We start from the raw sequence: 16,100 nt of genomic DNA, 5'->3' as shown, positions 1-16,100 counted from the left end.
CAATCAAAGAGTTAGTTTAGGAGAGGAGTATATAATCAGGGTTGTGATCATTTTGTCTCCATTGCCTCAAAAAGTTTAGTAAAAAGAGAGACTTCTTTTAGATGAACAAAAACACTGACAACCACTGGCTTTGTTCTCATAACGACAAGATGCTCTGTCTGAAAATGAAAATGAGCACTGGAGGTTTAATGCAGTGTCACGGTTTAGTTAGTGAAAATGAGGGAGCTGAAATAGAATTGATGACAACCCTGAAGTAGAAAAGAGTCTAGAGAAGTTCAACAACAGCAGATAGCTGGATCCATTATCCATATGACACAACCTAAAAGAGCTGAGCTACAGGCAGAGCACAGGAAGGAGGAAATCACAGTAAAGCAACACAGCTAGTGACAAAATCTACATTAGGTTAAAAACAGATACAAGCAAGTCGTCCACAAAGAGCAAGAGCAAAGACTCAAGTATGCTGAAATCACCTGAAAGAGAGACCCTTACTGCGAGATTATGATAAGAAAAAGGTTTTAAAGGCACAGGCAGCATCTGGAGGCAGTGAAGATGGGGGGTACGGCCACAAGAGGGTGAAGCTACAAACAAGGCTGACGTTCTTGTTTCCCAGTTAACTGGCATTATAGAGAGATACAAGGTTTTCAAGTCCCTGCTGTGAATGACGGCACCAGAAATCTACCCAATCATCAAGATCTACAAAATGTGAAAGTACCAAGTGTACATACTGACTTGTTTTGTACCTAATCCTCATGCAAGAGAAAAAGCACAGGTGGACTTAAACTAGTGGCAAATGACCCACATGACCCACCAACTGAAAATGCTGCCTGTGAACAACAGCTGTGACAGTAAAGAAGAAGGAATAACTCAAGAGAAGGGAGAGAAGCTTGAGGCTACTGTGGTTACCTGTGGTTCCACGGGGCGGTGCATGGCTGGCGCCTCAGATGCCGAGTTCCCGTTGGGGTAGGAAGACTCGGAGCGTGGCGGCACTGGAGGCTGCTGTGGTTTGGTTTGAGCTGCCTGAGGAGAACCCTGGATGTTCTTGCGGTACCGCTCATCAGCCTAAGGAGGACACACATACAGATGAAGGACACCCACACAGACAGCAGCATTAGCGGTGGTTTGAGAGTACAGGTTGGTGTGTGTCAGTTCTTAAAGAGCAGGGTAAGTGGAAAGAAGCCATCAGACGCTACGGTTTGTTAGTTTCCTCCCACAGAGAAGAGACAATTTCTAGTAGCAGTAGTACAAGCACATCAGAAAGTCATCTGCTGATACAGGCACAACAGCAGGAACGACAAAGCACTTCCTCAAAGGCAGCAATGTTATTGTTGCCACAATACTCCCACATCCCTGCTAGTAGGACAACAGCACCATGACCGGCAAAGAGCGTCATGCATTTTTCATGTGGAGAGAAAAACATTCATGGTGAAAACAGAAAGGTTAGGACACACGTCAAGGTCCAGGACACTGAGCCACAGTAAAAACTGATTGTGTGTGTTTTATAGACTTAATAATTATGGGCAAGTCTTTCAAAACAAAATATCCAATTATCCAATCTTTAATTTGAAAATTTAACTTTGAAAACTACTCAGCAAATAAAAACATCTCAGCATTAACTTGGTGCACTAAGAATGAGAATGAGACAGAAATAAGACACAAGTTGTAATAAACTAGAATCTTCTATGTTAATCTAATGCTACAAACAGCTGCTGTTCACAGTCCCTGACCACCAGGTTCATCCTGCAACATGGCTGACAGATCACCTGACAGAATTCAACTTTTGAAACTTGCTGAATGTCCTGGTAGTTTTTGAGTTGCTCCATAAAACCCCACCTGCTCCAGAGCACAGAAAAAACCAGCAGAAGCTACGTGTGAACTGCATGTGGTCAGTCAGGTGCTGTTGGATCTGGTTTGTGTCTCCCTCCTTTTCCTCCCCCACCAGGTGCTAAATGGCAACAGCAGGAAGCCAAAAGGAGAGAGACAGGGAGTCACACTGAGGACTAATGAGGTGGCTCATTATTACAGTAACGTCATTAATGTGGTGGCAAAGAAAACAGTGAGGCCAATTAGAGGAGCAGTCGTGCCCCCGCTGAGGTGGAGGAGCTGTTGAGGTAAACACTAAACTGCTACTCTGCAATGGTCAAGAGGGAGAAAACAAAAAAAAGCATAGGGCATTCAGCAAATAGTCACATGATGTTTTCTAAAATAAATCCAGGAAGCATGAGCTGTCATTCTGAGGAGTGAAGAGGTGGAGATAAGAATTAGGTTTGTCATTAGGCCCTAAAGTTCTCATTGTCACTGACACAGCCAGAGGAAGGCCTGAGAGGAATTCAACAATAATTTACCAACAGTATGTGTTACCAATGAAGCCCAAAATATGTTTGTCGAAACAAACTATTGTGTCCCTTTCGATTATATATTTGTACAAATTGTTTCTGTTTGCTTCATCTATTGATTCCTCTGGTATTCTCATTTTCCTGAACCAAGTATGTTATCTTGAGTTTATTAGTCACAAACTATATTTTCAACGATGTGAGATGTTTGTCTTCTGAACCTAATTAAGCTCTGAAAAAATGTCATTACTATTTGGGAGGAATTGAGCAACAGTGGGTTACCTAACATGTTGACTCTGCTGCACAAAAACTTTTTTTGTTCTTTTTTTAAATTGCATCTCCTGTTGCTTCAGTTTTCCATGAAGCAATCAATCAAGAAATGTCCTTCATCTAGAGGTGAATGTAGAGAAAGGCAACCCAGTCTTTGTCCAGCATCACTAGAAGGAAATTGCACCATGGACCTGTTTAATTGTTAAACTTAGAGGTTTAGAAAGAGACACCAATAGATTCTGGTTACATAGCTCGTCTACAAAGCAACCACACATCCCACACCAGCAGCTAGCCATCACCATGTACACACAGCACACCCTGAGCAGTGGGAGTGAGTACACAAAAGCAAAGGGAAGCATTCTACAGCAGTCAGTCAGTGCCGGCGTCGAGCTGTGAGGGTTCACCTCTCTGACTGACTCAGAGTCAGGGGCGGGGCCTTGGAGGTCAGCCACAGGTAGCTTGGTGTCTGTAGTTTTCTCCAGACTGTGGTTCTGACTCGACTGTGTCTTCTCACAGTCGGTGCTCTGTGGTTGTTTTGTTGTATCCAGGCCAGGGCTCTGCGGGGGGTTTACCCTATCAGGTTCAAGGTTCTGTGGGGGTTTGGTGCTCTGTTGCTGGGCTGTTTTGCTACTGTCCAGGTTCTGGTTTTGCTGGAGGGACAGCAGGTAGGCCTGCTCCTGCTGCAGCTGTCTCTGGAGCTTCTGTGCTTGGCGCTGCTCCTCAAGCTCCCGCCATTTATACTCCTGAGTACAGGGAGGGTCAGACTGAACCAAAACTGCTTCCACAACATTGTGCGTTTTTAATACTTGATTCCTTCAGGGACATTTAGGTGATGCCTCGGCAACTTTAATTCCTTCTCTGACCTCCACACATTCATACCTACAAGCAGTTTAGAGTCCAACTGAGAGCAAACCACATTAATGTTTTTCTTGCTGTAAAGTATCAGGAGTTGTAAACCTCATGATGTTGTAATGGTGTAATACCAGGTGTAAACTGAAACTAAAGCACTGTATGAAAATGATTAGGATTGCGAGGTGGTCTCTGAGGAGGGGGGAAGGTCATGTAGTTTTTGCTGAAGAGGGCCTTGTCTGAATTTTTTTTTTAGGAAAGCAGGGGAGAGATTTATAATGATTTTTTTCCTTTTCTTACAAATGTATCCTTAAAAAGATTGAATAGTTTTCAGAAACCTGCTTTTTCTATGTGCCATGGATCATTAAGATGCTTTTAGACAAATGCAGATGATCATGTCTCTAAATTGGGCATGATATGCATCATCTAGAGTTAAATTATAAAATAATGAAAAACCCAACCTCCTGCAATAACGAGCGCACAGATTTATCAGGTTTGCTTTGAGAAATGAGAGGAGGGATATTGCAGGCTCCAAACCAAATAGTAATAACTTTGGCAAGGGTTTTACTTTTTGGAAAAGTCAAATATAAGATTCAGCCTCACCCCCAACCTCAATCATTTTCATAAAAAAGAAAAAAAAAAAAAACAATAAAAAAGTGTTCAACTGCACGTCTGTTAAAGCAGTTAACTTTGGTCAAAAGCAATCAAACCACAGAGCTATTAAATCAGTAATGACTTTTATGAGTTTTGATACTCATGCCCGTTACCAGAAGCTGCATCTATATATAGCAAGACATTAAATCTAAAGTATAAAATTCTCTTAAATCTTTTCAAAGCAAATGTTTTCATACTAATACAAGTGTGAGAGCCAAATGTGATGTAAGGGAAACATGTTTTTTTCATAGTAAAGTTTATGAATGGTGACAGAGTGGGAACCGCAGAGCGCAGCCAGTGATAAAGTGATGGTGTGAAGTGAAGCCTGGGAGTGGGGATATGAGTGGTCGTATCCTTTCATTATCTGAATATCCTCTGTAATCCCCGCAGGAGCAGAATCCTTAAAAATGAAAAACATCAAGTCATACAGATCCTCTCTTCCTGTTGGATGACTGGTTTCCTGGTGATGACATCACCACCACTGAAGCCCTGTAAACATCCCAACTTCCCCAGCAACAACCTAAGAAGAATTATTATGTCTTGACCTCAGCTGTTAACGGCTCCCTGCAGATCTACAAAAGTCATAAGTTAGCTCCAGAATCTTGGTTTGGTTTAGATTTGAAGGAAAACAGGAAAGTTTGTGTAACGGAGGAATAATAAGTACCTGAATTATGAAATTTAACAACCTGGGAGTTGTGGAAACATAACCACCGGGGCACAGGAACAGATGGGATAACATTAAGGAAACAGATTTAGAGAGGCAGGGGGAAAAGAAAGAGTCTCTATTTGATGAAAGACATGGGGGAGATAGGAGAGGAGGAATGAGAACAGGGGCCACTACTCAGAGAAAGAATAAACATTTTCTATATTTTTATAAGGAAAAAGTGAACAGATGATTTTCCAGGTGTAGACAGGGCAGCCAAACACTCACCAGCAGCATGGCCTGTTCATGGAGCAGCTGCTGCTGCAGGATCTCCAGGTGCCTCTGCTCCTCCTCCAACTGCCGACGGATGTACTCCTGTCAGTCAGACACAGCACAAGAGTTCAATGACAGGAAATAACAGATTTTATTTCCACATGTTTGCTTAAATTATGTGAAAGGTCTGAAAAATATGGCGGAACACACACATCTGGAAACAATGAGCAGCTCCTTTGTAAGAATTAACACAAATTCAACCAATTCTTGTTTTTTTTCCCCAAAACGCCACATTTTTTCCACAAAATACAAATAAAACACAAATACAAAATACTTATACTAATAAAAATCAAGCTTTTTTAAAAAAATTTTAAGCACAGGTAATTTTTTTTTTTTTAATTACCACAGTTAATTGCAAAGCAACACAATCACAGTCCCAAAATTTTAGGCATTAAATAAAAAAAGAAGCAGCAAATTTATATAAAGTATAAGAAAATATTGTAATGACATGCGTTGCACTTAAAAGAAATATTACAAATCCCACTCAATATATCTGAATTCCAAAGTTATCACTTTATTTTGGATTTATTGGATATATTCATAGGCATGAACATAAATAAGATCTAAATATTTAATTAACTTCCTCAAGCATCAGGTTTTTTTTTCCCCTTCACGGTTCTGGCTTGTACCTGTTCTCGGTCGGCCCTCCTCTTTTCCTCCTCGGCCCTCCTTCGCTCCTCCTCCTCTTTTCGGCGTCGCTCCATCTCTTCGATGCGTCTCTTCTCCTCCTGCTCACGCCGGCGCTGCTCTCGCTCCTGCTGCCTCCTCATCTCGCGCTCACGCCGTTGTTGCTGCAGGAGGACACAGAACAAACCTGTTTACTGTCTGAGGTCTAGTCCTGGATTCTTTTCTACTGTTATCAGACACTGGGTTTGTTTTTATTATTACCATGGTGAATGACCCGTTTTTGTGTGTGTGATACTGTCTAAGTATCCAAGACATAAATGATTAAGGTTTAACTACTTTAAAAAGTGTCACGTACGGAAATGAACTGAATAGAAAGGAAGAAGATGGTTATTATGACAGAGTCCTTCATCAGCCTCTTCAGACCATTCAGCAAAAAACCCAACAATCATCCTGCCAGCAAAACCAACCTGAGCCAGGTCGAGGCCTGACACAGATGATCATCTGGGGTGACGATCAATCTCTTTCAGACCATGGAGACAAATACTTGTGATAACTGATCATATTTACACAGTGGCACAAAGCACAGCAGTTTCTGAACTGAGCTGTGAGTGACACTGGTCTACATAATCCAAGAAGTCTTTTCTTGAGACTTTTACAAGACATTATTGATGCTAAAATGATTAGTTATATTATTCTATGTTATGTTGGTTGATAGTAAAACTAATTGCAAAAAAAAAACTGCTTCTCTTCTTTGTCATATATAAAGTAAATCAAATATATTTGCATGTTGAGCTGTTGGTTGGACAAAATAAGCAGTCTGAAGATATGAAGGCATATTTCACTATTTTGTTACATTTTACTGAAGAAAGTGTCAACAACTTAATAAAGAAACCCAGTTTTAGCTACACCCCATTGGCTCCCAGTATCCTAGTATATTTTAAGGTCCTTTTACTTGTTTATGAAGCTCCTAATGGTTTGGGACCAGCTTACATTGCAGATTCTCAGTCGTTTTATAATCCTCACAAGCTCTTAGATTCTCTACTGCCAGGCTTTTAAATACACACAATCTTACACACAAGAAAACAGGCAGTGCAGCTTTTGTTGAACTATCCTCCAAAACTATGGAATACTCTGCCAAGAGCTATAAGAGAAGTGGCTCTGTGAACATTTTTAAACAACAACCGGAAACCTATTTATTTTATATGGTTTTTCTAATTCTCTCATATTTCACTTTTCTTACTAGTTTCTGTTTTTATTTAATTTCCATATTTTATCATCTACTGTCTTTATATTGTCTAATTTCATTGTCCTATCCACCCTTATTCTGTTGTACTGTTTTATTTTTTACTGTACAGCACTTTGAGCTACATCTCTTGCATGAAAAGTCCTCTACGAATAAAGTTATTATGAAATTAAAAAATTATAAATAATAATAATGATAATAATGATAAACTGATCAAAAGTAATAAACTAAAGTAATAGTAATAATAAACCACTAACACCAGCAGTGGTGTACAAAGACTGAGTGCTACATTCAAAATTTTTTTAAATCCAGGACATTCAAGGCCATCTATTCAAGGACATGTGCTAACTCTTCACAGGCAGTCAAGGATTTTCAAGGCTATACTAATTTGGCTTAAACAAGAATTAGGATTTTAGCAGCTCTTCACATAGTCCAAACTATGACGCTCATTCTCTGGATGGATGGTTTTTAGTCTGGGGGCACGAGCGCCTGTATTTACCAGTCTGAGTGGAGCATATATAAATAAATACGAACACTGGATGAGCTGAAGTGACAAGGAAGGAAGTTAAAATGTCAACATTACAAGCACTGCATGAAGACTTAATGATTTAATCAGAGCGATAGTATAAGTCTGACAGGCAGTCATCTCACACTTGGTTCTGTAAGCAGACAGATGAAGAAATTACACTGATTTATGTCTGTCAGTGTGGTATGAGACGGTGCAGTGGAAGCTGCAGGACATCAGCTGTGGCTTTAGCATCATGATGCATCATGTTTGCACAATGTCAGCACAGCATCGAGGAATCCACAGGAGGTAATCTATCGAAACAGGAGAGCACATGTACAGTCCGTGGTATTTCTGTGTACAGCTGTGGCTTCTACAAGAACACGGTCGTGAATCAAGCAAAGCCCCGAGCTGAGACTGCTGTGAGAAAACATGAGCTTTTTCTCTCTCTTTCTTACAGATGTCTTGCACCTAGGAGGTGCAGTAAATTTACATCTGCTGTCTGTCTGTTTGCAGAAAGTCACTGCACCAGTCTCATTTTAGATTTTCTTATTCCATTTATTTACTTCTTTGTCAGTATTTAGGTCTCTCTCTTTAGCTCAGTCTACTTCTGTCCAAATCTATAATCATCTCTTTCTGTCTTCAGTCCTCCCTCCACTTCCCTCTCACTTCTATCATGATACATTTTTCTCTCTCCTCCAAGAGAAGTGAGGAGGAAATGCACCCAAGCTCACACAGACGCTAATACAAAGGGACCACAGCACAAAGAGATAAAGGATGATTACAAAAAAGGTTTTCAAACTCGTCCTCTGGGGATACCAATTAAGTTTTCTTCACTGCAGCCTGAAATTGATTTTGGAGTCTATTATATGAAGGTATCAAGCAAAAATCTGACCACTAACCTCCAGGTCAAAACTCACTAATCTTATTACTCAGAGATAATGTACACATATATAATCTGGACCAGACTATCTGGGTAAATCCCCCTGGCTTCTCACGCTCATCATCAGCTGCACAGACAGCCTGAGACCAGAGTAGAGTTTAGCTGTCCCCAGTGGAAGGATATTTGAGTCAGTGACAGTTATCTCCTACTGAACAAATAGTTCCTGAAATTCCTGTGTGTTTGGAGATTATCCAGAGTAACTGTCTGCAGGTGTGTAGTTTAGGTAAACCAAGCATTTCACTCACTAGAGGAGCAGAGGCTGATTTTTCCAGGTTCTCTCTGTCTACTGTTTTCATCCATATATCTCATGTACAACAAAAGTCCTCTCAGATTCTTCTTCAGTTTGAATGTGTGTCTTTGTATTAGAGCTGCAACTTAGACTAACAATTTATCTTATTAGTCCTTTGGTAAAATATAAAAAAAAGGAAGTGTCATAAGTGTCAGAAGTGTCACAATGTAATTGCAATTTCCTACAGATCTACATGACGTCTTTAAAGTTGCTTGCTTTATCTGAGCAACCCTCAAAGAAAAAGTCAGACATTCCATTAATGATGAGATTAAACATAGAAAAGCAGCAAATTACCAGTTTTAAGAATCTGGAACCATCAAATATTTGGCTTTTTTCTGGTTAATGTCATAAAAACAATTAATTGATTATCAGACATTCATGTTGGAGCTAAATTGACTGATCGTTTTAGCACCACAGTAGTTATGATAAGGTATCAGGCCCTATCAGGCAGATATTTTAGTTCTGTAATATAACTTTGGGCTGTGGTTAAGTCAGAGTCACCCACAAGTCAGGATGCAAGATGATGCATATTTTCAAAACACACATCACAGGACAACCAGTGTGGTCTGCATATACACAGCTAAGCATGGGAAGTGCTTAGCTGTGCGTAGTGCGTAGTGTCTACGTCTATATTTACTGTTGCCTCTATTTATGAAGAATTTCATTTAGCTATTCATCAGCTGTTTTAACACCCACCAGGTTTTATCAGAGCAGCAGACATTTGTTAGGAGTTCCCTTTACCTGGTATCACAGCAGCTTCTTATACTTCCATGATGCATCCATCCTAATGTGTTTCTTTGTTATTGCATCAAAACAGCTCTGACTTTTCAGTGTGAAACAGGTGACTGTTCAAGCAAAGTAACAGTTTGTTTTTCTCTTTTTTTAATAGCAGTTCGGTGGATCAGAGATTTTACAAACATTTTTCTGATCATTTGAAGCATTTGCACAAGACAACAACTAAAGACAGTTTCACTTGGTCAAGTTAAACAAGTTATGAGATGTCCAGTTTAACTTTTTTAAAATCATCTCAACTAAATTATTTGGAAATTTAAAAAGCAAGTGTGTCCAAAATGCCCACTACAATTATGCACTGCAATGTCCATAATGAATTTCCCTGCTGGACCTTTACAATAACTTTGTATTGTTCATAACTTTAATATCCACCTTTAAAAAAAGGTGTTTTAGGTATTAATGTTTGTGATCCTGTCCCAGTGATGTCACCACATCCCCAGATCTCCGTTAAGTTGTCAGTAAAAAATGATCATAACTAAAAATTATAAGCTTCAATTTGTAAAGCAAGCAGATTACATCTGGACAGGAAGCCAGCAGTTTATAGCCTCTTCTGTTTACACAGTCTGACCACACTGCTTTGACTCAATCCTTCTTCTCCATTATTGTGACGTTAATAAAAATCATGTAATGATTAACTCAGCTTGAGGTATGAAAATGTATCTGTGGAGCCTTTGTGCTCACCTCCTCCAGCCGTCTCCTCTGCTCCTTCTGCTGCTCGATACGTTTCTGCCTCTCTGCCAGTAGTTGGCGCTTGTACTCCTCCTGCTCGCGGAGCTGCTGCTCCTGGAGGAGTTGCTGGCGGCGCAGAGCCTCCGAGCGCTCCTTGTTCTCCTGCTGCAGCCGGATGAAGTCACGACGCAAGGTCGACTCACCCGGCACATTGACTATGGAGCTACACAGTGCACGCAGAGACAGGAGGGGGTTAGGGCTGTCACGATATCAGATTTTCACTATACAACTATCGCGGCCATAAGAATTCATGATAACAATATTATCATAATATCTATAGAGCATTTGAGAATGATAATAATAATGATGATACTACCATTTAAACTTATGAAATTAATCTTTTGTTGCGACTGAATTAGACTCAAAAACAAGTGTAACGAGAGAGTCTGTAACCATAACTGTACAAAAGTGCACAAAAAAGAACAGGCCTAATATCTGCCATCACCATATCAATCATATGTGGATTAGTAACATAATATCAATATTTCATTTTTTAAATATCACAGTCACAGAGGAGGCACTCAAAGTTTTCTTTAGCTCAGGACAGAAATGCAATCATATGACTTCCCCATGTAAGGACAATGAGAGTCTGAAGTTTAAGTCACAGCCACATTTCTACACAAATTACACTGCACTTGTAATTCTAAGAAATGAACATGTGAAAATCGAAACAATTATTCATCCATGGCACTTTTTTTCCTTTAATTTTTCCCTTTTTATTATTATTATTTTAAATAAAACATACAAGTACTCATTATTTTATTTGAACAAAATAATAATGGATGTATCTTTAAGACTGTCGTTACCTTGGCTCTCCTTCTTGCTCAGATGCTTCTTCCTCCTCTTCTTCACTGCCGCTGTATTCATACTCAGTCTCATCTGTGAATAACAATAATATAAGAATAATAATATAACAGTTAGGCAACAGTTATTAAAATGTTAAAGTGAAATTGAAACCATCATTTTGCAGCAGATATGTCCTTTTATTATGTCCTTCCTGCCACTGATAGAGACATTTCCACAGAGCAGCTCCTCAGTGATCATATTCAAGTGTTGTCTCACACTAACAAATGTTGGATGGTTTAGACCAGAGCTGCCGAGGACTTCCAGTTTCTCAGAAGTGACAAACAGCCCGACAGCTACAGCTCTTCCTCCTGGACTCACCCTTCTCACCCCTCTTCTTCTTGGTTCGGTCGATATGGTCTTTGAGCTGGATGCGGACCTGCCTCTCGTTGGGCTGGTCCCGGATGAAGGGGTGTTTCAGCAGCTGCTCGGTGGGGGGACGCTGAGTGTAATTCTTCACCAGGCAGCCCTCAATGAAGCTAAAGAACTTCTTTGACCTGTTAAGTTGAAGGTGAGATGTGTGTGTTACATATTCAGCCAGAGGTCTGCTTTGTTAAGGTGGGAGGTACTTCTGGCCGAGAGGATAAAGATTAAAAACTTAGCCCACCATTTTTTGGACTTGAGTCGAGGAGGAGGGTTTCTGGGAATGAGGAAGAGGGCTCTCATTGGATGCATGTCACACAGTGCTGGAGGAAATGAGACGAGAGGGATCAGCGAGAGCAGAAAACACAGTGAAGTCACACATTTGTGTATTCATGATACTGTCTGAACAGGAAGAAGCAGGTTAATTAGAAAAGTTAAATTCAATAATGAGTTTGTTTTTTCTCTGTTGGGATGAAGTGTTTGGTTAAAAAAATAACATGTTATTGTAACATTAACTGTGGTACTTTGGTATGATCTCTTGGTATATGGACTGCAGTTATACAGCACTTTTATAGTCTTAACCACCAGCTCCTCTGTTTACACCACTTGTGACCCATCTATCTGTCACTGCTTCCACTATCTGCCATCAACATGTCGGACCAACACAGTGACAAACGATAATTCATGCAGAGCAGAGACTAAAACATGTCAGTGATGCTCTGATTTTTTCACAGTAATTACACCAATTTCTCAAAATTACTATAGTAATAGAGCCAAACAAACCATCTTTAGGTTAATGCGAGTGTACTTACGGGGAGCTCCCTCAGCCATCTCTATGGCTGTGATTCCACAGGACCACAGGTCACTCTGAAGGACAGAGGAGAGGATTAGTCAGAGTGAGTTTGTGTGCACATGAGTGTGCATGTTTCTATTCACACGTCTATTCATACTGAGGAATAAACACACATATATTTGAAGTGATTTCAGTTCTCACAAGAGCAGACTTGAGCAGACCAAACTGTGATTTCTGATACGTCCCAGTGGATAATCCACAAACTACTTCCTGCGGAGGGTGTGTGTCTATAAGGCCCTGTTTGAGATCCCATCACTCAGACCACATTCGGAGGTGGTCTGGATCACATGTGGCCACATTCTTTTAGGAGTGTGGCGTGAATTCATCCTCAAGGACCGCCTTCTCCACTGACGTCCTCTGCCACAGTCTGATTTGCCCCGTCACAGTTTCGTTTTGGACCAAAAATATTTTACTATCTCTAATGGATAAAACCTGATTTCACTGTAGAGCTGTGAGCAGCGCATTGATTCACTCAAGCATTCTCTCTCTCTCTCTCTCTCTCTCTCTCTCTCTCTCTCTCTCTCTCTCTCTCTCTCTCTCTCTCTCTCTCTCTCTCTCTCTCTCTCTCTCTCTCTCTCTCTCTCTCTCTCTCTCTCTCTCTCTCTCTCTCTCTCTCTCTCTCTCTCTCTCTCTCTCTCTCTCTCTCTCTCTCTCTCTCTCTCTCTCTCTCTCTCTCTCTCTCTCTCTCTCTCTCACAGACACACACACACAAACAGACCTGTCTGTCAGATTTGCTAAAAACAATAAAGCATACATGTTTATTTGCATATAAAGTGAGGCACATTTTAAAGCTAGGTGTGACCTGACGTACTTAGAGCTGACCACTTGTGATCAGATCAGTTAATACCAGGTGTGAACAGGGCCTATAAAACCTCACTTCCATTGTGTTGGGCTGTTGTGGCGGTAGAGGTCTCAGCCACAGAGATTCAAAAGTACAAAAGCAAAATCCTGAACTATGAGCCTTTGAAAAAATAGTTTTTTGTGTTTTGGTTGCACTGACATTTTAATTATGGACAGAAAACTACAGCTGTAGTTTTTTGTAGTTTCATCCCTTTCACCTCGATTAAATGTGTTATAATCTATTCCTACCACCCAGCCCCTGTTATACTCAAAAACAGCAGATCCACTTTTTCTTCTTACCCTGTAGTCATAGGTAGCATCAGGGTTTTCATCACAAGCAATGACCTCTGGAGCCATCCAATATGGCGTCCCAATGAAGGTGTTCCTCCGACCCACTGTCCGGTCCAGCTGAGCACTCACACCAAAGTCCACTGGGAAGAACAAGATCAAAATTGGTTATGATGGATTCAGGTTCCTTCAAGGAGCGTTTTGTGTGTTTGTGTGTGTGTGTGTGTGTGTGTGTGTGTGTGTGTGTGTGTGTGTGTGTGTGTGTGTGTGTCTTATATATTTGGGTTTAAGTCAGTAAACTAATCAAGTATGAACAGTTTGTTTGGGAACATAGTGACAGTGCTCAACTTGTGGATTATACCTTAAAAATTTCATTTGAACAGTTCAGATCCTGTGTGAAAACAGATTAACACAGGGGTCATTTAAATTTCAGCCTCTACGCCACATGAAAGATCCAGTCTCTTGTCCTCGGACCTTTGTTAATTGAAATTTTACTCGTTCTCTTTTCACGTTGAAAGCACCACCTCATGGTCACAGTCCATGTCGGGTCCTGACTCGTAGCACGAAGGTCAAAATGCTTCCGCCTGTCCAGGCTCTGTCATACCTCCTTTTAGCGAAAGTGTCTTATTGTGGCCACAGTAGAGACATGTGGTTTATACTGTGTGTCACAGGACAGCAATAAACAAGGCCAGAAGAAGTGACGTCTTTACAAATAGTAACCTAATTGTAGATATTAGATAAATAAAAACAAGAGTGATGAGTGGAAGATTAATAAAAATGAACGAAGGAGCTATTTTAGTGCAGATGTTTTAAAATAAAACATCATGTTTGACAACTTAAAAGATGGGAAAGACCAAGAGATTAAAATAAGAAAAAATGCAACTAGACAGAAAAGGTCCCAAACAGGAAATATTCAATTTTCTTTGATTGGCTCAAATGTTTTAATCATACACAAGTGACCAGAGGTAGCCTGAATATAGAGTAATGCATTTCATTTCTCTCTCTTTTGCATTTTGATGGTTTGATTGTCAGAGTGAGGAAGCAGCTGAGCCAATCAGATATTCGTTGGTGGGATTGTGAATGGCAGAATCATTTTCTGTGTCACAGCCGCGACTGCTTGTCACCGTTTTCACTGCAGCAACGACACAACTATGGGCTGCTGTAAGAAGAAGAAGAAGAAAAAAAAAACCCACTGACTGATTAAAAACAAACTTAAAAGCAAAATATGACTCAGACTGTCAGGTTAGATTATAGAAGCCAGACTCTGGGAATCTTAGTTACAAGGTAACACAGTGTATTTATCCAATAAATTGGCTATTAGGTACTTTATTAAATGATGATGATGATATAAAATGTATTTAAAGTGTGAGGGTAGTTTCCACCTGCCAGCTGGTGCACCTGTCTGACATTAGGTTAAAGTGAGTGTGCTCACTGACACTCAGCCAGAGAGAGGCTGCGATGTTGTCCAGCTGTTTAATCAAAGTAATCTGAGCTGTGGTTACAGGCTCTATTTGTGTGTCTGTGCGGTTGTGGTTCTGTCACAAGATAATTTGCAACATAATGATCAAATGATATCTGCGGTGTCATTTTGTAGTAAAATTACAAAAATACTAAACTTTGCACCTGCAAATGATGGTTAAAAATTTTACTTATACAACTGTGCAATCATATAAAAATTGAAATGAAAAAGCCTAAGTTGGCACACGTATGACGCTGACTCAAATCTGGTGCTGCAGTATTTTTTCAGTGTAGATGTCCAGACATCGGAGCATGCTCAGCTCCCGCTCCACACACCCAGTCTAAAGTCTGGGCCCACAGTTCAACCATAAAAAAACCAGCACATACCCAGTTTCACCTCGGCGTTTTCAGTCAGCAGCACGTTTTGTCCCTTAATGTCACGGTGGATGACGTGATGAGCATGCAGGTGAGCTAATCCCTGTAAGAATAAACAGGGATTCAAAAACATGACACACACAGAGCTTCACAGAGCAGTTATGCCAAGAAAACAGAAAAAATGAACCCTATGAAAGATCGAAAATTGAATTTGGCAACAGGATTGATGGACACACAAATATATTTGCGTCATTATTTGGTGTCTTGAAATGTATAACCTCCTTAAAATTAGAGAGGGGAAAATGGTAGGATTATATAAATCTGTGTCAACAGGTCACTGATCTGTATCAGCATCGAGTATCTCCACTTTTGGAAGTGAACTCAGCAGCTGTATGATCTGTCTTCTCTGCATTACATTCCAGGTCCAGTTGCCTTTTTGTCCAATTAACCAGCTAAAATCCTAAATTTATTAAATAACTGTGTCAAAACCACACATCCCATCATTCTGCAGTGAAGTTAGCGGTTAGCTGTGACTGACCCTGAGGATCTCTCGGGAGATGTAGGCGATCCAGTCCTCCTTCAGTGAGTTGCCTTTGGTGTTCTTCACCAGATCTGTGATGGAGCCGGCGCCACAGAACTCCATCACCAGCTGGAGGACAGAGGACAGAAGATACTCAGAAGACTGTGACATTCAGACACACACGTGTGTCATCATTTTGTGTGTTACAGAGATCATCTGCGCAAGTTCCTACACACCAACACACTGCCTTTTACCATTAATAAATCATCACCACATTCATTTTGTAGTATAACTACTAACCACAAAGGAGACAACCACTGAGAAAACTGTCGGTCTCTATCAGCTTATACTTT

General features: G+C 40.4%; 1 protein-coding gene across 7 annotated transcripts in view; it reads right to left on the bottom strand.

Moving 5' to 3' along the window:
* The window catches only part of LOC139623159 (mitogen-activated protein kinase kinase kinase kinase 4-like), a 98,820-nt gene that overhangs the window by 23,123 nt on the left and 59,597 nt on the right, over window positions 1-16,100 (bottom strand). For 5 of the 7 annotated variants that reach the window (XM_071481188.1, XM_071481198.1, XM_071481164.1 and 2 more), the window contains exons 5-16: window positions 15,766-15,876; window positions 15,240-15,330; window positions 13,407-13,537; window positions 12,226-12,280; window positions 11,658-11,736; window positions 11,372-11,547; window positions 11,014-11,086; window positions 10,160-10,370; window positions 5,709-5,870; window positions 5,035-5,121; window positions 3,005-3,343; window positions 904-1,059 (exon numbers count right to left, since the gene is read on the bottom strand). In XM_071481188.1, the coding sequence (XP_071337289.1) occupies window positions 904-1,059; window positions 3,005-3,343; window positions 5,035-5,121; window positions 5,709-5,870; window positions 10,160-10,370; window positions 11,014-11,086; window positions 11,372-11,547; window positions 11,658-11,736; window positions 12,226-12,280; window positions 13,407-13,537; window positions 15,240-15,330; window positions 15,766-15,876 (1,671 nt within the window). The remainder of the gene's footprint in view (window positions 1-903; window positions 1,060-3,004; window positions 3,344-5,034; window positions 5,122-5,708; window positions 5,871-10,159; window positions 10,371-11,013; window positions 11,087-11,371; window positions 11,548-11,657; window positions 11,737-12,225; window positions 12,281-13,406; window positions 13,538-15,239; window positions 15,331-15,765; window positions 15,877-16,100) is intronic. The other 2 variants (XM_071481179.1, XM_071481214.1) reach the window with 1 other exon arrangement.

The sequence above is a fragment of the Trachinotus anak genome, unplaced genomic scaffold, assembly GCF_046630095.1.
Source record: "Trachinotus anak isolate AG129_WGS33_773 ecotype Australia unplaced genomic scaffold, CSIRO_AGI_Tana_v1 ptg000001l, whole genome shotgun sequence".
In the NCBI taxonomy this organism is placed as follows: Eukaryota; Metazoa; Chordata; class Actinopteri; order Carangiformes; family Carangidae; genus Trachinotus; species Trachinotus anak.
This window is presented reverse-complemented; position numbering and strand designations above follow the sequence as displayed.